The following is a 23,472-nucleotide window of genomic DNA, read 5'->3' on the forward strand; positions in this document are numbered from 1 at the left end:
CTCAGCCTCCTGAGTAGCTGGGACTACAGGCACATGCCACCACACCCGGCTAATTTTTGTATTTTTAGTGTAGACTGGGTCTTGCCATGCTGGCCAGGCTGGTCTCGAACTCCTGACCTCAGGTGATCCAATTTATTACATTTTTACATTTCCATGGCTTGCTTTTTGGTGTTATATGATGAAGGCATTGGAAGCCTTCCAATTAAAATATGTTCTGACCCCAAGCTTTTCTCATTCACTGGAATTCAACCAATAACTCAAGTTAGGTCAACATCCTCACTACCTGCTCTGCAGTGCTCCAGTCCTAAAGCCAGAGGATATCTGTCTTGTATGACAGTAATAAACAACCAAAAGTAGCTCCGTGATGTGAAGAACTAAGAAAGGCTGAGGTAAGACTGCTGGCCCGCAGTGGTCTGAGACGCAGAACCTGGCCTAGAGATGACCAGCCTCGGAATCAAAGCCCCTTATCTTGGAGAGAGATGCAAGGGCATCCTTGGGGTTTCGTTGCAGCCATTCCCAATCATAGGAAGGGGAGTTGGGCTGGGAGAAGCCTTCCCTTGTGTGAATTTTCTTCCACACCAAAAAGAAAATCAGGCAAGTGACACACATTGCCAGAGCCGAGCAGTGGGTTCCAGCAACTCCATTTCACCCCTGGTGTTAGCAACCATCTGGGTCGCCAGTCAGAAAGCAAAAGCTTATAGAGGAGCAGCCCAGCTGGCAACCCTGGCTGATATTCATACCTTTGGAAATGCTGCTTGGGGAAAAGATATTATCTCCCTAAATTCATTGCAAAAACATATTCTCTAGGACAGAAGAAGCAGCACAGGACATTTATCTGGAACCAGTCTGTCCCTGCTGGACAAAGGCTGCTCTGGGTTCCTGGACTTGGAAAAAAATGGAAAGAGGTTTTGAGTTTGTTGACTTTGCTGAAGCTTGAGATTAAGAAGGGTTCATCCTTCCCTACCTCTTATTCAGAAAATCTGCAACTTTTCTCTTTGAATTTCTAAGCATCCCCATTATATGTACTTTTTCTTTTTCAGCATTGATGATTCATTACATATAAAACTTCATTTTATTTTTCATAGCTTTCTGAAACTGTTCAAATAATTAACTTCACAAATTATAAAAAACAGGCCATATATTCTGAGATCTGATTTGGAAAATCAGCTGTCAAAGTCATTCTCCTCAAACATCATTTTTCTCATTTCTCTCATCAGTTAGAAGTCTACTGTGTTCTTGACAGTGAACTGAGGTATTCGAAAAAAAAGTCCGCGTGTCCATCCACAGATGAATGGATAAATACAATGTAGTTATATGTACAATGGAATATTATTCACCCTTAAGGAGGGATGATATTCTAATACATGCTATCCACAGATGAACCTTGAAAACACTATTCTAAGTGAAATACGCCAGACAAAAAAAGGACAAATATTGTATGATTCTGCTTATATGAGGTATCTTCAATACGCAAATTTACAGAGACAGAAAGTAGAATAGAGGTAGGTTACTAGGGGCTGGGAGGAGGAGGAAGGCAGGAGGCTATTGTTTAATAGTCACAAGAGTTTCTGTTTGGGATGTTGAAAAAATTCTGAAAATTGATAATAGTGATGGTATTTATTGCCACTACTTGTACAATTTAAACATGGTTGAAATGGTAAATTTTTTGTTGTTTACATTTTGCCGCAATAAAGACAAAGAAAACATCTACTAACTTGGTAGTTGAAAAATGTTATCTCATTTTTATTTGCATTTAAAATAATGCTGTTATTGATTTATTCTTTGATTTTTAATAATAGCAAATTCTCCAAGATCCTGAGATTTATTCTTTGAGATAAATCTTCCTATTAATGTCTCATGGTCTATACCTTATTTTATAGGGAATTAAATTGTTACTGTAATACATCTTTTAAAAAATCTAAAAAAAAAATCCACTATGGTTTTCCTACTACTTATTGTAGCAAACATTGAAAATCTCTGCAGCACTAAAATTCTTAAATGGTTTCAACTCTGATTTTTTCTCTTATTTCAGAGCCATCCCTCTGTATTTCCCACAGCAGACTATTTACTTCCATTAAGCAAACTTGCTGATTAGCCTGCATTCACGTATCCACTAGCACAAGGACCAGGAAGATTTTTATGTAAAGGGCTTTAGGGCCCATGAGGATGGCGCCAGGGCTGAGGATGGGCTTGTGCATGGAGAAAAACCAAAGTAGAGAGAATCTGCTGGGGGACCTCACATATATTTGTCTTCCTTTTGGTACCATCTGTGAAACCAGCATCCACTGGTGTTTTTGCTGTTTCTGCGAGTATACACTTGCAGACATTTCAGGGAAGTAAATTATTGACTTTGAAATACTGTGAAAAGTAAGAACTTTAATGTTGATTTGGATGTGGAAAGCAGGTGAATAAATAGAGGGAACTGGTAAACACGTTGGGTAAAGGGTACTTTGACAATGACAGAATCATGTCCGTCTTCTGCTTAAAACTCTTGAAAGGTTTTGTTTTGTTTTGTTTTTCCCACATCTTCTTTCCTTTTATTGAAAAACATTTTAGAAAATGTCAGTTAATAAAAAGTAGCAATGAATCAACAGGAATATACTAGTGGAAAACACAATATAAAACTAAAAATGCCATTGGCTTCTTCAATTGATTAAGAGCACAAAATGTAACAGACAGAAGGTCTGTTTTAAACCAATTTTCTAAAGCGATATATTTTTAAAATTCTCCCCATCAGCTACGTACACACTCACAAAAACAATGTGTGAAGGAAACCTGTCATACACAAGAAGTTGTATCCTGAATTCTTCAGGGAAACACATGTTGAAATAGGAATTAAAAAGAGTCAGCAACAGGTTAATTATATATATATGTATATATATACACACACATATACACACACACAGACGCATATATATATATATATATATATTTTTTTTTTTTTTTTTGAGATGGAGTCTCGCTCTGTCACCCAGGCTGGAGTGCAGTGGTGTGATCTCAGCTCTGAAACCTCTGCCTCCCAGGTTCAAGTGATTCTCCTGCCTCAGCCTCCCAAGTGGCTTGGATTACAGGCACCTGCCACCACACCTGGTTAATTTTTGTATTTTTAGTAGAGACGGGGTTTCACCCTGTTGGCCAGGCTGGTCTCGAACTCCTGACCTCATGATCTGCCCACCTCGGCCTCCCAAAGTGCTGGGATTACAGGCATGAGCCACCATGCCTGGCCTAATAATATTTTTAAATTGAGTCTTCAAGCGCTGCGTGGCACAAAGCTATACTATATAAAGTACTGCTAGGTACAAAGGAAAAAATCTATACCGCTTTTGGAAAAAGTGCTTTTCCAGAAAAGCAAATCAAAACAATGTAATCAGCAGACCAAGGAGGTTACAGCCAGACATCAGGGCTACACCTTCTCATATCTTGCTAGAAGATCCTATTTATCCAGAATAAAATTTCAGGACAAAACAGGGACATTTTAAACATTTCTTACTTTACCCATTTAAAATTTTCTATATTTTCAGCATGATCCAGCAGAAAGAGGGCTGCTGTGAGAACTGGCTATTTTATTTTCTTTCTGTGGTGAGACTGTCATGGAGCCTGGATATTTTAGGCTCTTATGCATCCCTGACCAGTGTCCCACCGTGGTCAAAAAACTTAGCAATGAACTTGGTGAACTCGGCTTCCTGCAGCTGCCTTCTTCTCCCATTGACGAAGGCCAGCTGCCAAATATCAGGATCCACTCCTGCACGATCCTTCCTGTGGGCCACAAGAAAGACGCTCTTCTTATGTGAGCTATATAAATGGTCATGACTGGGCGCCTGGCTCATGCCTGTCCCAGCACTTTGGGAGGCCAAGGCGGGCAGATCACTTGAGGCCAGGAGTTCGAGACCAGCCTGGCCAACATGGCGAAACCCCGTCTCTACTAAAAACACAAAAATCAGCCAGGCATGGTGACATGTGCCTATAATCCCAGCTACTCGGGAGGCTGAGGCACAAGAATCACTTGAACCCAAGAGACAGAGGTTGCAGTGAGCCAAGATTGTGGCACTGTACTCCAGCCTGGGTGGTACAGCGAGACTCTGACTCAAAATATAAAAAAATAAATAAATGGTCAGAATCCCCATCATCACAAAATAGGATAGGATGCATATGGCCAAAATGGGCTTAGACTCGGCAAAGGGGTGCACAGAATCCCAAATTAAAGCTACTATGGTAAGGAAACAGGAGTGCAATCAGATGGTGAGGCAAATGTCAATGAGACCAAAATTCTCCCCCTACTGGTATTTTTCCAGAAGTACCTTTCTGGCAGAATCATCCAGAGTTTTTCATAGCAGATCCATCCCACTTGTCAGTTTTTCCATGCTTCTCATCCGTCTTCCACTTAGCCAACAAGCCACTGAGGCTACTACCTGTTGCGCAGCTGAGACCACCGCTGGCACCACTACTGCCTCCACCACCACCACTTCTCCTGCCCTGGGCAGCTGCCGCCATCTTGTCGCAGAAAGCTTTCTTTGAAAGGTTTGCTTCCAACCTTTGGGAAAAGCCACCAATGGGTAATAAGACTTAGAAGGCCCACCATGCTCTACCTTGCCCTTCCCCTCTTCTCACACCCACCTCTTCAGCCTCCTGTTTTGGTGCTCCCATTCTCACTAATAATGTTGCGCCTATATTGAATATTTTTTACCATTTCTGGAAGGTTCTTGAACTGAGGTCTTCACACTATTACTCAATCCTTTAAAAAAAAAAACAGCTTGAGATATAATTCATATGCCATACAATTTATAATTTAAAGTATACAGTTCAGTAGTTTTTATTTTTTATTTTTTTAATTTTTATTTTTTGAGATGGAGTCTTGCTCTGTCACCCAGGCTGGAGTGCAGTGACACGATCTTGGCTGACTGCAACGTCCGTCTCCTGGGTTCAAGTGATTCTCCTGCCTCAGCCTCCCCCAGTAGCTGGGATTACAGGCGGACGCCACCATGCCCAGCTACTTTTTTTGTATTTTTAGTAGAGACAGGATTTCACCACGTTGGCCGGGCTAGTCTCAAACTCCTGACCTCAAATGATCTGCCCACCTGAGCCTCCCAAAGTGCTGGGATGACAGGCGTGAGCCACCATGCTCAGCCTCAATAGTTTTTAGTATATACAGAATTATGCAACTACCACCAAAATCAAATTTTAAAATCTCTTCATTACCCCAAGAAGAAACGCCGTGCCCATTAGCAGCTACTCAATTCCCTCTCCTCCCAGCCTCAGGCAACCACCAGTCTTTCCGTCCATAGGGATGTGTCTATGATGAACATTTAATGTAACTAGAACCTGGCTTCTTCCTCTTAGCCTAATGTTTTCAAGGCTTATTCGTGTTGTAGCATGCATCAGTACTTCATTCCTTTTTTATAGAATATTCCATTGCATGAATAGACCACATTTGATTTATCCATTCATCAGGTGATGGACACTCTGGGGTTGTGTCCACCTTCTGGCTACTATGCATAATGCTGCTATGAACATTCATGCGCAAGTCTTCATGTGGACATGTTCCCATTCTTTTGGGTAGATATCCAGAAATGAGATTGCTGGATCGTATGTTAACTCTGTTTAACATTTTGAGAAACTGTAAAATGTTTTCTAAGGCAGTTCCCTCATTTTACATTCCTACCAGTAAATTATGCAGATTCCAATTGCTTCACTTCCTTGCCCACACTAGTTACTGCCTTTCTTATTATAGCCATCCTAGTGGGTGTGAAGTGGCTATCTTGTTGCATTCCTCTAATGACTAAAGATATCGACCATCTTTTTCATGGTTTTTTTTTTTTTTTTTTTGAGACGGAGTCTTGCTCTGTCGCCCAGGCTGGAGTGCAGTGGTGCGATCTCGGCTCACTGCAAGCTCCGCCTCCCAGGTTCACGCCATTCTCCTGCCTCAGCCTCCCAAGTAGCTGGGACTACAGGCGCCCGCCACCACACCCGGCTAATTTTTTGTATTTTTAGTAGAGACGGGGTTTCACCGTGTTAGCCAGGATGGTCTCGATCTCCTGACAGCGTGATCCGCCAGCCTCGGCCTCCCAAAGTGCTGGGATTACAGGCTTGAGCCACCACGCCCGGCCCTTTTTCATGTTTTTATTAGCCATTTGTATATCTTGTCTGAAGAAATGTCTGTTGAGATCCTTTGCCCATTTTAAAATTGGGTTGTCTTTTTATTGAGTTGTTATTCCCTGATCTTTAACTGGCTGATGCTCTTTTTCATTATCTTCTCCCTCTTTTTTTAGACCCTCCTAGCACTGCATTCCTCCCACTTTGATAAGTCTCTCAAGTGCTTTCGTTATGGTCTACTTTCCCACCAGACTGTTCTCTTTTTTTTGAGATGGAGTCTCACTCTGTCCCCCAGGCTGGAGTGCAGTGGCGTGATCTCAGCTCACTGCAACCTCTGCCTCCTGGCTTCAAGTGATTCTCCTGCCTCAGCCTGCCGAGTAGCTGGGACTACAGGCACAAGCCACCACACTCAGCTAATTTTTGTATTTTTAGTAGAGATGGGGTTTCACCATATTGGCCAGGCTGGTCTCGAACTCCTGACCTTGTGATCTGCCTGCCTCTGCCTCCAAAAGTTCTGGGATTACAGGCGTGAGCCACCACGCCTAGCCCAAGACTGTTGATTCTAAGAGAGCAGAGACTATGTCTGTCTTACTCACTGTTGTTCATTACTGGCCGACTACTTTATACATTTTAGGTTTCCTGGCACATATCAGGTACTCAACAAACATCTGTTGAATTGTATTTAATGTGATTTTCACAGTTTCTCTTGTGTCAGGAGGGTTGCTGTCTCCATTGAAAAGGTTTTTTTGGGTCACCTCCTCTCTAACCATTTGGGGTCCTGTCTCCTACCAGTTGGGGGTTGTCCCAGAGGCTATTAACTCTTGTGCCCGAGTTGAGCATGTATTTGGACTGACTGCAGCCTCCATAGTGTTAGAGGATCCCTAGGGTGAAAAGCAGTAAGTGCAGCTCATGTGTGAGGTGAGATGTAGTCAGAGGAAAGTGAATTGATGCCTCATGGAACTGTCTACCATGGCCACAGCTGGAATTAGAGGTGGGGTGGAGTGGAATTGTGATAGGGCGCCAGAGGCATCAGACACACCCAGTTTGTCAGAACCTGCCTTATGTGTCTGAAATCCAGTTACAGTTATTGTGCCTATTAAGATGCACACCCTGACAGACTTGCATATGGAGAAAACCAACGCAATTTTGTTTTGGACAAATTGCCTTTCTACCCCTGCATCAACCACTTATGAAATGTGCTGTCCCCAGGGAGGGGATGTGATCTTGGCCTGGGGCAGGGGTCTTTAGCCGAGGAAAATTTCTGCAGAGCGACTCTGCTAAAAGCTGTCACCATGAACACTCCCAGCAACTGGGAGAATGAGTGATTCACATCTGCAAACAGGATCTGGGTGTTGTGCCATCAGCCCTGCACTGTTCACCTCCACTTGCTTTGTAACCCAAATAAGGGGAGCTGCTCCCCCAGGCTCCAAAGGGCTGATCTTTCTGGAATCAGCTGTCATACCACTCAGCTTACTGAGAGCACCTCTGCCAAGCCCTGCAGAGGGCAGAGAAGTCACCCATAAGTCACCACTTCACACATGAACCATCTGATTATCCCTTTTCCTGACCTCGATTGCAGGGCTTACAAATCTCTAAACATCCTCTAAAATCTCCCCTCAATTTAGAGCTTCCATCACCCTAAACGTAATGGCTTCAAAGGCAAATATAAAGGGCTGTGGTAAACTTGGATCTGGAATATGACAGGTTCAAATCCTTACTTTGCCACTCATATTCATGGGATCTTGAACAATGTAATCTCTCTAGATCTCAGCTATGAAATGAAGTAATACTAGTAGAGCCTCATAAGGTCTGCAGTGGAGAGCCTCTCATGCCTCCTGGCACTGCATTTTGAAATGCAATAGCAAGTGCTTCTCCCACTGCCTGGAACACACTCCACCATCACCACTGCTCTCTTCAGCTGGCTGTCTGCCTCCTGTCCATCCTTACAAATTTGGCTCAGATCAGACATTGCTTCCTAGAAACCACAAGGCTGGGCTGATCTTTACTGGTGCCCCACAGCACCCGGTGAACACCCTGCTTACTTCCCACACTATCACACTTGCCTACTTGCTGCATTGCCCCATCCTACACACACACAAGGCTATATGGCTTTTTGTTGCCTCAGCAACTAGCCCACAGTAGATACTCAATAAATATTTATAGGAAGAAAGAAAGGAGACTTTTTTTTTTTTAGTAGAAACAGGGTTTCACCATGTTAGCCAGGCTGGTCTCAAACTCCTGACCTCAGTTGATCTGCCCGCCTCAGCCTTCCAAAATGCTGGGATTACAGGCGTGAGCCACCGAGTCCCACCGGGAGAAGACATTTTTTAAAATTAAAAAAAAAAAAAAGTAGAAAAATTGATTGAAAGAAATAAAAATTGGAAAGACAGATACTAATTCAGAAGAAATATGGTAAGGGAAACAAGTAAAACGTCATTCTGAATTATGGTCTATGTCAAAATAGACACAAGGAGTGAGGAATGAATTAACAGTAAATTGTTTGTTGGTTTTTCCTTTTTTTTTAAGACAGAGTCTTGCTCTGTCGCCCAGCCTGGAGTGCAGTGGCTTGATCTCGACTCACTACAACCTCCACCTCCCAGGTTCAAGTGATTCTCCTGCCTCAGCCTCCTGAGTAGCTGGGATTATAGGCACGTGCCACTATGCTTGGCTAATTTTTGTATTTTTAGTAGAGATGAGGTTTCACCATGTTGATCAGGCTGGTCTTGAGCTCCTGACCTCATGATCTGCCCGCCTCAGCCTCCCGAAGTGCTGGGATTACAGGTGTGAGCCACTGCGCCTGGCCCAGTAAATTCGCTTATACCAGGGCAGAGACCAGGAGAAAGATGAGAAGCTGGCCCAGCTTGTTGGGATGCTCCTGGAGGGCTGTGGTTGGGGTTTAACATCCAGCTAGCTTAGCTCATAGCTGCTGAAGACATTAATCAACATGTTCTATTATGCAATTGCAGGTAGCAGGCACTGTGCTCACTCTCTCCACTATGGGAACTTACAGCTACTCAGAGACAGACACATATGTTGATTCCTGTAGACAAGTGACTCCTGTAGACAAGGTGAACTAATGCATCCCAGCAATTACCATGTGCAAATCTCTACGCTAGATGCATCAACATATCCTCCTGAACCCACTGAAGAGTCGCCCTGCAAGGATGAGTAAACAGGTACAGAGATGTTAGGTAACTTCCCATGGTTACACATAAAGTCCCAACATGGACACTGTAGGCTCACTTCTAAGTTCTTTTTTCCATGACTCACTTGCCTGATTTACCTGCATGTCATATTCAACCTTTTGTTCTTTCATGCAACAAAGCCATCTCATATGGGCCAGATGCCATCTTAGGCATTAGCAACAGAAACAATCCCCAGGGAACGGCAGTCACAGCCACAGCCACAGCCCCCACCCTCAGAGAGATTAGCATTTGTGAAAAGACATTGAGCACATGAGAGACATGAAGTGTGCATGATGTGTGACAGGTGGGGGGGAGGGGTGGGCGGGGAAATACAGGATGCTAACCCAGGCCAAGCAGTTCCAAGTGAACTGAAGCTTTTACATCTGAAGAAGTGAGGAAGACTCAGGAGTTGGCTGAGGAAAGTCCGCACTACGAGGGAAGGAAAGTGAACCAGGCAGATGGAACAATGTATGAGAAGGGACAGACAGAAGGTGCATTCAGGGACCTTAGAGAAGGGTGGCTGGAGAGGACAGCAGGGGCCAGATCACGAACTGCGTGTGCACACATTTGAGACTTAATCCTAAAGCGATTAGAAGCCACAGCTTCTAATTCACAAATTCTTTTGCCACAGAAGAGACAGAAATCACTTCATTTTATTACCTACCAACAGCCTATAGGATGGTCAGTTCAAATTATTCTCAGGTCCACAGCAACTGACCGAAGATACTATGGGGTTGATCCCATAAGAACAGGAGGAAAGAGCTGCTTTCCCCAAAACTCCCATTACCACTCCCTGTTGGCCCAAGATCACCAGGAAATTGATCCCAGGAGGAAATACAGAACGTTTGGGAAGAGCAGGTCCAACTCTGGCTCTTGGGCCGCTAACATCTTAATAGTGAAGTTGGTTATATTGTGCCATTACACTACCAGTTATAATTTACACAAATTGTCCTTCTCTGGCTTGGTCTGTCTCCTCGCCTCCTCAGTGGCCTGATGCTCCATCCTCCCTCCTTGCCCCTCTGCCGCAGGCCCTGTCCCACAAAGAATTAGAACACCCCTTGTTAAATTCTAGGAGTCAGCAAAGAGTGGACACCTTGTTTTAAACATTCTTATACCAGGTAGGCAGTATTCTGGCAAGAGTATAACAAAAGCCTCTACAGTTAAGTTAAACCCGCAAATAAACTGGCTCCCTAGTTGAAATGTGCAAGACAGCCTTAGGAGCATGTTAAGATGACAGAAAAATGAAGATGTGGGAAAAAAACACAAATCACTGATAATAAAATAATTTTATTTAGTTTCTTATTTTAAAAAAGGTAGCATTTCAACATATAAATTTAGACTCAAGATTACAGTGTATATTTGTCAAAAGGAACACCCCGAAAGACGGCCAGCCTCAGAGCTGAGAGGGCACAGGGAGGCACACTCCTCACACGTGGAGTTTAAGCAGAAGTGCTTTAAGACTTCACAGCGGCATCTCTCTGTTCCTCAGCCCCGCCTCCAGGGCCATCACTTTGGGGCAACAGCTTTTGCTCATGTAACTATAAAACATCTCTAGGAATGAAAGCACAGAGGTCAATGATCCAGATTTTCCACGACAATCATCTGCAGCAACAATTCGACAGGTAAAGATTTTATTTTTACAATTCAAAAGTTCTTTTAAGGAGAACTAAAGAACACAAAATTCATTTATAAAGAGAATTTATAGAATTAAATGAGCAAAAATGAAAAATTATTTTCTCCATATTACAAATGCCTCTTATAGGATAAGGCCCAGGGGAAAGACCCATTCAAATCTGGGCTTTCCTTTCCCAAATAAAGTGTTTGGCACAACCAACAAACTGTCATGAGACTGACAGGCCTGACAGCTGAAAGATTTCTAGAAGTGGTCCCATGACTTTTTTGTTGAGCTTCAACATAGTGTACACAAGAGGTGTCTTAACAAGCTGCACAAACTCAGGCCGAACTACGCAGCACGTTGCTCCAGAAAAGTTAAACTGAAGGAAAAAAAGGGTCCACATGAAGTAGGTCTCCTATTGCCACAGGTTAACTCTGTTGTTTCTCATGGAAAATTAAATTCACTGGCTGCCCAGGACGTCAGTGGAATCCTGATCTCCTGGGGGAGGTGAGAGCTGGAGAAACAACTTGGATTTAAGCATCTCTGGGCCAGGTGGGAAGGAGACAATGATGACCAAGGATGCTTTCAGGTGACTTTTTGTTCCACACGATGTGGGCTCCAGATAAACAATCTTAAGGAGCATCAGTGTGCTTGTGACCATGGCAGCCCTAGGACTTGGGCCTTTAGACAGAGGTGACGGGGCAAATGAATATACCCCAGATCCAGTTTTAAAAATAAAAACTTCCTGCAATTATGATACAATACTGTGCAGCAAGTCACTAGGAATTGCATGCTGCTCCTATTTGCGGTTAAAGCCCTGTCCCACTCTTGGCCAGTCAGAGCTGAAAGGTAACATACAAGGAGGTGGCTGTGGCTAAAACCAGGCACCTTAGTCAAGCATGGCCTGCGGCAGTGATGCTGACAGTCATCAACCCAATGGAGGGAATGCAGGGCCCCAGAGCTTTGGCTCAGAGCAAAGGTTTCATCTCACCCAAAACTTCAAACCAAGCCCTCTGTATCTCTGAGCTTATAATACAAGAAACTAGTGATTAGGAATCTCTATGAGGAATCTGGTTGGGTAGCAAAGCTCAGGTCCCTGCAGGCCACCACCCTGACTGTAGGAAAACAGAAAGGTGCAAATCGTATCAAGTAAAAGGTTGCTCAAGTGGAAGATCATTTCCTGGGGAACTTCAGCGGCCTGGATCTTAATCACATGGATGAAAGCTGGGACTGGATCCCAAAGAAAGGGCCTGGGTCCCAGGTGCAATCAGTCTTCTTGAACTTACCATCTCCTTCTCAGTCATCTCTTGAATGGTGGATGAGCATACATTTCCCCGGGGGACCAATGTAAACATTATTCAACAGATCTCGGCTTAGGAAAACACAGCTTGTTATATATTTAGTGTTTAACATTCCAGTGCAGGCAGTATCTTAGCATCAGACTTTCCTCATTCATGAGTAGCAGTTTAGAAAGGAACACATATAGGATACTTGATAAGACTGTGGCTGAAAAGACCATTTGTGTGTCAGACAGCTGGCTCTATCCTCCAATCAGTGGAGTACCCAAGACTATCGCAGGAGAGGTGGAACAGATGAAGTGTAAGTTCTCTGTAAATCCGAAGAGTCCGTATAACCATTGTTCCCACTTAACCCCTTGGGCCACATCTTGATATGGAGAACATTTGCACCTCTTGCATCAACCTGTGCTCTCTTTGTTTTGGATGAGGTTCTCTCCAGAGGGTTCAAGAGCCTCCTTAGAGGGGTGTGAGCTTTCTCTTCCAGTCCTAATATCTGAATATTTCAAAGCACATGAGGAGTCCACGAACATGTTAGGGATGTTGCTGCCAAAATAGATCTTACTGTTAGAAGCAATGGCCTGGTACTTTTTGAGCTCCAGATATTCCGGGGTCAGCTTGTGCTGTGTGGGAGCAAACAAGAGCAAAAGCATCAGGATACTCTGGTGCAACAGTCTTCTCTCTCCCTATATACATTTCACCTATTGCTCTCCTGAGTATCATGAGTCAAGTCTGAATAACTGCCAATGACCCTATCTCACTTTGGAGAGTGGCTATCACATTAACAGTTGCATTCCTGACTTAAAATTCCTTCATTAAGCTCCTGACTTAATGCAAGAGAAGCTGTTCACTTTTTAATAAAAGGATGGGGGAGTTGGAAAACAATTTGTGATAACTAATGATAATAACTAATATTTCTATAGTGACTTTCATTTCATCTAGTTGAATTCAACCTGGAATTGGTCTGGAGTTTCTGTTGATTCTGTTTTCTAAAAAAATTATTTTTATTTTTGTAGAGATGGGGTCTATGTTGCCAGGCTGGTCTCAGACTCCTGGCCTCAAGCAATCCTCCTACCTTGGCCTCCCAAAGTGTCGGAATCTAAGATGTGAGCCACTGCACCCAGCCTTTTTTTTTTTTTGGAGATGAGATCTCACTCTGTTGCCCAGGCTGGAATGCAGTGGTTCAATTATAGCTCGCTGCTGCAGCCACAAACTTCTGGGCTCAAGAGATACTCTCATCTTAGCCTCCAGGGAGTCTACAGGAATGAGCCATCATGCCTGGTTCTCTGTTGACTCTCTTGAGAGAGATACACAGGTCAATGGATGAGAGCAGAACTTCAAAGGAAGGGCTGGTGCTCATTATCTTATCATTAGCTGTGATTCTGCTTTTCTTGAACAAATTCCAGAACTAGAATAAAATCTCAGGACGTCACCTGATCTGGCCTTCTGCCTTTCCCCAGAAGCTGGATGTTTAAGCTGCTTGTGACAGACAGATGTTTGTCGACCACCAGATCTCCCTACGTCACAGTGTTTTGTTTTGTTTAAATCAGGATGCCAACATGTATCTAACCAGAACCTATCTGGGTTTGATTAAAACTCGTCGACCACCAGATCTCCCTCTGTCACTGTTTTGTTTTGTCTAAATCAGGATGCCAAGAGGTATCTAACCAGAATCTATCTGGATTTGATTAAAACCCAATTCCACTGTTCCCTGTAACATATGCCTTTCAAAGCCCCTCAGACCCTGCTCTGTGATCCTCTCCTTATCTTGAGTCCTGGTCTGTCCCCCAGGCAAAAGTCCATCTTGTCCTTCACAGTCCTACAGCATTTATTTTCTACACTTCGACATCTTTCACTCCTTGGATCTCTATCTTCTCCAGGTGATTCATATCCTCTGTCGAAACACTCCAATCAAATCTGGTCATAGTGCACAACCACATTTCTTCCTCAAGCCTTTTTAATATAGGTTAGTATCTGAGTCATATTTTTCAAAATGCCATAAAACTACTGCCCCTTTCTGAATAAGGTAGACCTCAATGGCAAGGTCTTGAAACTTGTGCCTGACGAGCTTCTCCCATTAGATTTGGACTCCTAGTTTCCTCAACTGGAGTTTCCTGTCATGCCTTTCTCTTGGCCAAATTCCATTCTGTGTCTATAGAACTGTGTCTTTCAATGTTATGTTCATTTTAAAACTTATATTGGTTTTCAAAGTACTGACAACTCTCATTCTATCTTATCCTTTCTTCTAAATACGGATTATGTTGTTCCTTTCTAAATTAAAAGCCCTGTCTATATCTTAAAACTTGACTCTAATCCTTCAAACTGCATCATCCACTTTAGTAATCTCTTTCTCAACCCTTTATCTGTTCTAATCTGCTCCACAATAACCTGATAAATCTTGGATATATCCTTCCTTTCTCAGAATATATCGGAGTTCTAGCTGCCTCTTAAATAGCCCCTGCTCACTAGCCCTGTACCCTCTAGCCAGCTTACCCCAGTCCTTACACCAAATTATCACCTATATATCACCCAACCTGCCTTCTCAAGTTATCCCACATGAAATTCCTCATGACTGGAATAGTTTTTTAAATCCAATAAACAAGGAGTACTCAACAAGGGGCATACGGAAATACGTGCATGTGTGTGTGGCAGTTAAAACAATTGGTGACCACTACTGACATTTAGTAGACAAGGGCCAGGGATACAAAATATCCTACAATGCATGAGATGGTCTTCAACAATGAAAAAGTATCTCAACCCCAAATGCCAGGAATGCCTTTGATGAGAAATACTGCTCTAATCAAGCTAAGTATCTACCAAAAAAACTACCTTATTTGGAAAGCAATTCTAAATAGACTTTACTCTTCTGTCACTCTTATTTCAGAAGATCTTCAACTTTATTAATTATTCAGCCTTATATAGCAGTACAAATGAATGGCTTTATGGCATTTGGCCTGTGTCCCTACCCAATGAATGTAAAATATTTCTTGCTAACTGACTAATTCCGGAGGATGTCTTGGTGACTACACTTTCTTGACAATGGATAAAATCACTTCTATCATATCAGAGCTCCTGAAAAGAGAAAGCAAAACCCCGAAATGCATCATTAGGAAAGTGGCCGGGGAGCCAGTCACCTTGTTTGAGGTGGCATATTTGTGTGCAGCATAATATTCAGCATCTGCTTTCGCCTTCTCTCGGGCCAGGAATGCAGCATCTAGCAAATAAACAAAGGAAAGGTGTCAATCCATTCCCTCAGCTAGTTAAGAGTCCCTTTCCCCACTGCTTAATATTGTGACTGCCTATTTCACATTGAAAGTTTTAAAAACCTATTAGCAGTTTTCAAGTCCCAGTCCCCAGACAGCAACTTCTCAAAGAGGAATACTCTTTTCACTGTCAAATAACTCTCAGCTCATCTGAGCCCACTTGTTTTCTACTCTAAGTTGTTCCTTCTTTCCTCCACCCACTCTCCCACCTCCTATCACCCAAAGCCTTACACTCCACCCAGGCACTAAGCTTCAAGTAAAATAAGTCCAGACATAAAAGCTCTATTTACTGCATTGTCTCCAGCCTCCCCAAATTTGATCCAGAATCAGTCAACAGAGACAGACAGGAAGCAGCAATATATAAACAAGTGACTTCAAGACCGAGCTAAGAACATCAACATCTCACTATGTGAAATCAAGTAGTGTGAGGCCCTCCATGAAAACTGTTTTTCCCCCCCAATTAATTTTGGTTTTTTTTTGGACAGGTGGAAAAGAAACTGGTGGTGATGGGATTTATTATCTTGTATATTCTTTACTATTGATTATGGGTAATTTTCATACCTTGTCTGCCTGAAAATAAAGTGGTAGCTAATAAGCCACAATTTAAGGAAGAAAAGGAAAGCTGAGCTACCCACAGTCACAAACAAACCCAAAAGCTGGATATGTGATAGCAATTAAAAAAATTTATTTAGACTATCAGGCTAGCTACTTCCTCCAGACCAGATTATTCTGTCTATGGCCTTCTCACCCACCACAATCAAAGGCCTGATCCCTGGAGCAGAGAGGAGGCAGTTCGGGACAGTCAGAGCTTCATCCTGTCCCCACAATGTACCTTCGATTTCAGAAATGCGCTTTTCAGTTTCTTTTTCCATCACTTTCTGCTGAAACCGAATTTTTGCCACTTGTGCAATCTTCTCTGCTTCTATAATCATACAACATAAGAATACATATTCAAAACCATTTCTACAGTACCTGAGGCACTTCGAACCAGCAGCACACAGTCTAACATTTAATTACAGAAAGTTTTACGTGCTAATTGTTTCACTAAGTTTTATCTAGTCAGACTGTAAACTACTCAAAGGAAAAAAGGGAATTTATTTCCTAATTTACTGTTCTATTTTGACAGTGCTAGTTTTGTGGGAAGAAGGAGTAAAAAAGGTTAAAGTGCCAGTCCTTCATGCAACTCTGTAGCAACGGTCCACAAGCTAATGGGAAAAAAAAATTCTTTATGAAAGTACCACAGAACAAAAACAGAGCAACATAAATGCATCGCAACACAGGACAATTAATGTGGCAGGAGAAAGAAAGAATGAGTGACGTAAGTTAAACCAAGGAAGACCTTCTGGAAGTAATCTTAAAGGAAATAATGGATATGACCTAAGAAGACATGCCAGGAAGCACAGAGAAAGACAAGAAGGGCCAGGCATGGTGATTCACGCCTGTAATCCCAGCACTTTGGGAGGCTGAGGCAGGAGGATCTCTTAAGCCCAAGAGTTCAAGACCAGCTTAAGCAACACAGTGAGACCTCCATCTCTACAAAAAATTTAAAAAATTAGCCAAGCATGATGGTGCATGCCTATAGTCCCAGCTACACAGGAGGCTGAGGCAAGAGGACCTCTCGAGCCTGGGAGGTCAAGGCTTACAGTGAGCCATGATCATGCCACTGCACTCCAGCCAGGGTGACAGAGTGAGGCCCTGCCTCAAAAACAAAAACAAAAACAAAAACAAAAAAAAGAAAGACAAGAAGGCACAAATGAACAAGTCACAATGGAGAGGTGATATGGAACCAGCCGACAAGAGAAGACAACGAAAAATAAGAAGAGAAAGAGGGCTAGGAGACCTCTGTCTTGAGTGACAGGCTAAGGAGCTTAGTTTTACTATACTCAGGATCTACTGTTAAGTTACCATTAGGGAAATGACATGATGAAAATGGTATAAGAAGAGGAGTATTCCAACTGCTGTAGGGAAATAAAGCAGAAAGCAGGGTGATTCATTTGAGAAGGTGAAAACAAGCATTGGGAATGAACATGTTGGTGTGGCAAGCAAGTACATACAGAGGAAACTCAACAGCCTTAATGAACCTCTGGCCTACCCAAATGACCCAGGACAAGAAGAAAGACTTGAATTACACTTTACATTCAATCACTGCTATTCTTAAAGAACATTCTCAATTCTTCTTTTCAGTCAAAGAAGATGGGTATTTTAAGACATCTTATCTCTGACCCCTAGAGAAAGTACATAATGGAAAGAAAACTTCCAAGTGATTTTTTTCTTTCCATAAAACAGTATGCTTTACGAACTACTCCAGGAGATAATTCCCTCTTTCTCCACCAATGTAAAATCAATCTATATTACACCATCCAAAAACTAAACTACTATGTTCAATGGGGCTAGAAATTGAACTGTAAGCAGAAACTCAAGATTAAACATGAACAAAAGGTGAGGGATCTGAAGCCTGCAGCTAGAACCCAGAGGATGTTGCCTCAACATAGGGGGACTGTTGTGGTAATCTCATCCAACAAAGCTCTCTGTCATGCGGGAATAAATCAATAAAAAGCACGACTAGACTTCTAGAAAAATGGCGCAGAAGGCCAAAAGGCCAGAGAGAAAACCCTTTAGCTAACAACCTCTTAAAATGCTAGATGAAATTTAGCAAATTTGTTTTTTAATGCATGGCTGAGTTGTAAGAAAGAATGAGAGATCCTCAAGTAACTTAAGCCAAGGGGGAGCCGAGAGCCTGTATGGTGGCGTCCCTGGGGTGGTTATTAGACAACAAGGGAGTGGGACCTGGGTTATTACCCATGCAAGACCAGGAGATGAGGCCTTGTGATATTAGGACTAAGACCCTTGCATAAAACAGACCTCTAGAGGGCTGCAACTCTAATGAAAGGGGAACTAAAACACTCTACCAACCAGCCCAGTTAAGAAGTAACCTTTTCTCTACCTAGCCGCATCACAGTGAAACTGAAGAACACCCAAATACAGACAGAAACATGTAAAAAGCAAAAAGAGAAGAAAGGCTGATTACTCAAAAGGAACAATTGGACTAACAGCATACTTGTAAACAGGTGCAAGAAGCCAAACAAAATTGAAATAATACTGCCATATTGATAAAGAAAAATTAGCTTGGTTTAGAATTGTAGGCTAAATTACCATTCAAGAATGAAATAAAAGCATTTTCAGACCAAGGAGGACTGAAGATAACTTTCAATCCTTAGTCTTCACTGAAAAAAAAATTACTAGAAAAAAAAAATCACCAGAAACAATGGAGAGGAAAAAACATTACTCAACACATGTCAATCAAAATAAATGTTTACTGTAAGGATTAATCATAATGATCATAATCGATGGGAGGATAAAGACAACATGAAACTAAAATACTATGCAATAATAAAATGTAAGACTGGAGGACAGTGATAAGAGTTAAAGCATTCTAAGGTATTGTTCAAGAAGAGGATAGAATTTTTAACAACTAGTTATACATTCCAGAAATGGAATGTAAAACTTCCAATCAAGTAAAAGGAAGAAAAGAAAAGAAAATTCAATCAATTCAATACCAATCAGAAAAGGGAAAAAGAAGCAGAGAAAAATGCATGGTAAATAGCACATAATCAAATGATACAAACACATCCAAATATAGCAGTAACCACAATAAATATAAAAAGACTAAACTCACCAGTTAAAAGACAGATTCTCACATTGGATAAGATAACAAAATCCAGCTATATGCTGTTTACAAGAGACACACCTAAAACATAATGACATAGAAAAGTTGAAAGTAAAAGAATGGGAAAAGGTACACCAAGAAAATAACTAACCAAGAAAAATCTGGTATAGCTATATTAGCAGGCAAAATAGCTCTTAAGTTAAAAACACATCTAGGGATAAAGGTTATTACAAAACAGAAGCAATTCTCCAGGAGACATAACAATCCTGAACCTGAATGTTCTTAATGATATAGTCCCATATACAAGGAAAAAAATTACATGTCAACAAACCCATGGTCATTGTGGGAAATTTTAACACATCTTTCTCAGTAACTGATAGGTCAAGAAGGCAAAAATTAGAAGAATACAGAAGATGTGAACAACACAATTCATAAGCCTGACCAAATGGGTATATAAAGAAACCTGCATCCAACAACCAGAGAACACAGATTCAATCTTTCCAAGCACACAGACATTTACAAAAAAGGACCGTGTACAGGTAGGCCACAAAGCAATTTTCAATAAATATTTAAGAATCCATATAACAGGTCTTATTTTCTGACTACAATGTAGTAACACTGGAAATCAACAATAAAAAGGTAGCCCCTCAAAACCCACTAAACCAGAAATTGAAACATATACTTTTAATAATTCATGAGCCAAAGAAGAAATTAGAAGGAAAAGGTTTTTAAAAGAATTAAAACTGAACACCAATATACAAAGTACATTTCAAAACCTGTGAAACATAGCTAAAGCAATCCTTAGAAATTTATAATCTTCCATGTTTCCACTAGAAAAGACTGAAACTTAACTATCCAACTCAAGAAGTTAAAAAAGAACAAATGAATAAACTAAAAAAAAAAAAAAAAAAGATGGAAGGAAATAATTTTTAAAAAGTGTAAATAATATAATTTAAACAAAGTAACAATCAACAAAACCAAAAGAAAAGCCAATTCTCTGAAAAGATAAATAAAATAAAACAGACCTCCGGCAAAATTGATACAGCAAAAGAAAAGGCACAAGCAAACAGTATTAGCAATGAAAAGGGGCACACAGATTTGGTAGAGGTTTTAAAAATCATGAGAGAATTCTACAAACAAATTTATGCCCCAAAATTTGAAATATCAGATGAAATGAACAATTTTCTATGAAAATATAATTACCAAAACTGGCTTAAAAAGAAAACATGTATCTGAATAGACCTATATTCAATACAGGAATTAAATCAATAGATTAAATGTTACCACAAAAAGCAAATGAAAAAAAGCAGAAACCCCACAAGACTAAGATGGCTTTTATGAGTTCCACTAGACCTACAAAGATGAAATTATACAGATCTGATACATAATGATGTGACATACAATAGAACACAGAAAAGGAAGCCATGCTCTTCAACTCATCTTGGGGATAGTATAACCATGATACAAAAAAACCTAACACTAAAAGTATAAGAAAATTATAAGCTGATCTCATTTATGAAAATAAAGGTAAAAATTCTAAAGAAATTATCAGCAAACTATATAAAAATGTATATAATGACCTATATAATGACCAAGTGGACTGTTTGTGCCAGGAACGCAAAGATAAATCTGTTGATATAATTTACCATATTAACAGCTTTAAAAACATCTCAATATATGTAGAAAAAATTTTCAGACTGGGCACAGTGGCTCACACCTGTAATCCTAGTACTTTGGAAGACTGAGGCAGGTGGATCACTTGAACTCAGGAATTCAAGACCAGCCTGGGCAACATGGTGAAACCCTGTCTCTACAGAAAATACAAAAATTACCTGGGTGTGGTGGCGTGCACTTGTAGTCTCAGCTACTTGAGAGGCTGAGGTGGGAAAATAACTTAAGCCCAGGAGGCTGAGGCTGCAGTGAACTGTGATTACACCACTGTACTCCAGCCTGGGTGACAAAGTGAGATCTTGTCTCAAAAAAATTCTGAAAGTTTTAACAGCCATTCAAAATAAAAGCTCTCAGCAAGCAAAGTACAGATTTGAAACTTTATTAACCAGTGTTAAATACAGCAAATTTCACTGGGACTATTTAAAGTTAAGGACAAGAATGCTTGTCACTTTCTTTTCTACACTGTACTTAGAAGTCATAGCCTAAAGCAGTAAGATAGGAAGAAATAAAAAGTATGTGACTTAGAAGAAAAATAAAATTGTCCTTATGTGAAGATAAGGACCTATTGTCTGAAGACCATATGATTGTTCCTGGGAAATCTAAGTGACTATTAGAAATAAGAGCATCTTCAGCAATATTGCTAAATAAAAAAATCTACAGCATACTTATACAAAACCAATTAGAAAATGTGCCTTTAAAAAAGTCAATAAAAAAAATAAAGGTATATAAGAACAAACCTTTAATAAATGTGCAAGAACTTTAGAAGAAAATTAAGACACTTTTTAAAAGACGATTCTCCTAAATGGAGAAATAGATTTATAAGACTCAGTATCATAATCTTCTCCAAATTGATGCATACATTCAATACAATTCCAATCAAAATCCCAACACAATATTTCACAAAACTTAAGGAGCTGGTTCTAAAATTCATGTGGATGAATAAAGGGCCTAGAATAGTCCAGGATAATTTTAAATATAGTTAGGAATAGTTAACAGGTAAGAGAAATAGTTACACAACTCACTCTCCACATAGCAAGACTTAATATAAAAGCTACTAATTAAAACAAAGTAATACTGAGGAAGGAGAGACAAAAAAATTGGAAAATAATAGAGATTCTGGCATCAGAACAAATTATGTATAGTATCTTATTATATGATGGATATGGCATTAGAAATAAGTAGAGGAAATAATAAACTATTCAATAAACAGTCTGAGACAATTGGCTTGCCACTTGAAAAAATTAAACTGAATCCCTATGTCATACTCAACACCAAAATAAATTCCAGATGGGTTAAAGACTTAAATATGAAAAGCAAAACTTTAAAACTTTTAGAATAAAAGTATTACTTTGGACTAGGGAAAGAATTCTTAAGATAGGAAAAGCACAAAACATAAAGGAAAAGACTAATGAATTTGACTACACAAAAACTACACATATATGTATATCGAAGACATTGTAAAGTTCAAAGACATGCCACAAATTGAAAGAAGATGTTGGAAATGCATAAATCTGAAAAAGGATCAGTATCCAGGGGATAGAAAGGACTCTTACAAATCAACTCAAAAAAGCAATCAAATAATGGGCTAATTAGCGGACATTAATAGGCAATTCATATAACGACAACAAAAAAGGAAACTTGAATGACCAATAAGCAATATTCAACTTTACTAACAATCAGGGAAATTCAAATTGAAATTATGTGATACCACGTCTTCCATTAAACTGGCATAAAGTTTTAAGTCTCATAACTCCAAGGACCAAGAAGGATGTGTGGAAATGGGAATCCAAATATGGCAGCATAGAAACTGGAAATCAAATATTGTTGAAGAAATGGTAAAATCAAAGAAGTACTTGAGAGAGCAATTTGTCAATATTTTGAATGTGAAGACATGCTACCCTATGACCCATCAATTCTACTTTGAGATAGCTATTCTAGAGCAGTGCTTCTCAAACTACCTGTGGAAAAGTACCTTACCTTTTTTTGTGTGTATTTCAATTTATAAGGAACCAATAAATTGTAAACTATAACAAAAACAAATTACAGTACTAGAAAAAAGAAATTAAAAAACAAAAACATAAATATATAAGCTCTGATTTTTTATTTTTGATTCAACAGACATAAAACTGCTGTATTAAAATGCTATAAAAACTTCTAAACACTCATTCTCAATTTCTGTACTCATCTCATTGAGGCTCAGAAACAAAAAGCTGGTGATAGGGCACTGGCCCACACCATACACTAAGTAATGCTACTCTATGGAAACCTGCACATGTACACTGTATCCCGGAGGCACTGGATAAGAATGTTATTGTGGCAGTGTTTGTAATAAGGAAAAACTAGAAACTACCTAACTCTTCATTGGTAATTCATTACAATAAAACTAGGCCCGCTCATAGAACGAAAAATATAGCAGCTAAAAATAAACGACCTACCATCTCACAGAGAATAAGGATAAAATGCCAAAAAAAGAAAAAAACCCTAGATCTACATGTATCAATATGAATAAAACTCAAACAATGTTAGTGAAAATAAGGCAAGTTGTAAAATAAGAGTTTGGTATCATCTTTGTAGTTTCCAACAGGTAAAACAATTTTATAAACTGTTACACACTTACAGTAGAAGTACAAAAATATGGACAGAAAGGATCTACATCAACTTCAGAATAGAAGTTAATCTGAGAAGA

The 23,472-nt window shown here is 40.3% G+C and overlaps 1 protein-coding gene and 1 pseudogene across 6 annotated transcripts in view; both read right to left on the bottom strand.

Annotated features, from left to right (window-relative positions):
- Positions 1 to 3,563: 3,563 nt before the first annotated feature.
- LOC112128534 (signal peptidase complex subunit 2-like) lies at positions 3,564 to 5,362 on the bottom strand (annotated as a pseudogene).
- Positions 5,363 to 10,546: 5,184 nt separating this feature from the next.
- The window catches only part of ERLIN1 (ER lipid raft associated 1), a 35,673-nt gene continuing 22,747 nt past the window's right edge, over positions 10,547 to 23,472 (bottom strand). For 2 of the 6 annotated variants that reach the window (XM_054521455.2, XM_054521456.1), the window contains exons 10-12: positions 16,201 to 16,370; positions 15,320 to 15,399; positions 10,547 to 12,808 (exon numbers count right to left, since the gene is read on the bottom strand). In XM_054521455.2, the coding sequence (XP_054377430.1) occupies positions 12,799 to 12,808; positions 15,320 to 15,399; positions 16,201 to 16,370 (260 nt within the window). In that variant the 3' untranslated portion in view covers positions 10,547 to 12,798. 6 annotated transcript variants of the gene reach the window in all.

This window comes from Pongo abelii, chromosome 8 (genome assembly GCF_028885655.2).
Source record: "Pongo abelii isolate AG06213 chromosome 8, NHGRI_mPonAbe1-v2.0_pri, whole genome shotgun sequence".
Classification (NCBI taxonomy): domain Eukaryota; kingdom Metazoa; phylum Chordata; class Mammalia; order Primates; family Hominidae; genus Pongo; species Pongo abelii.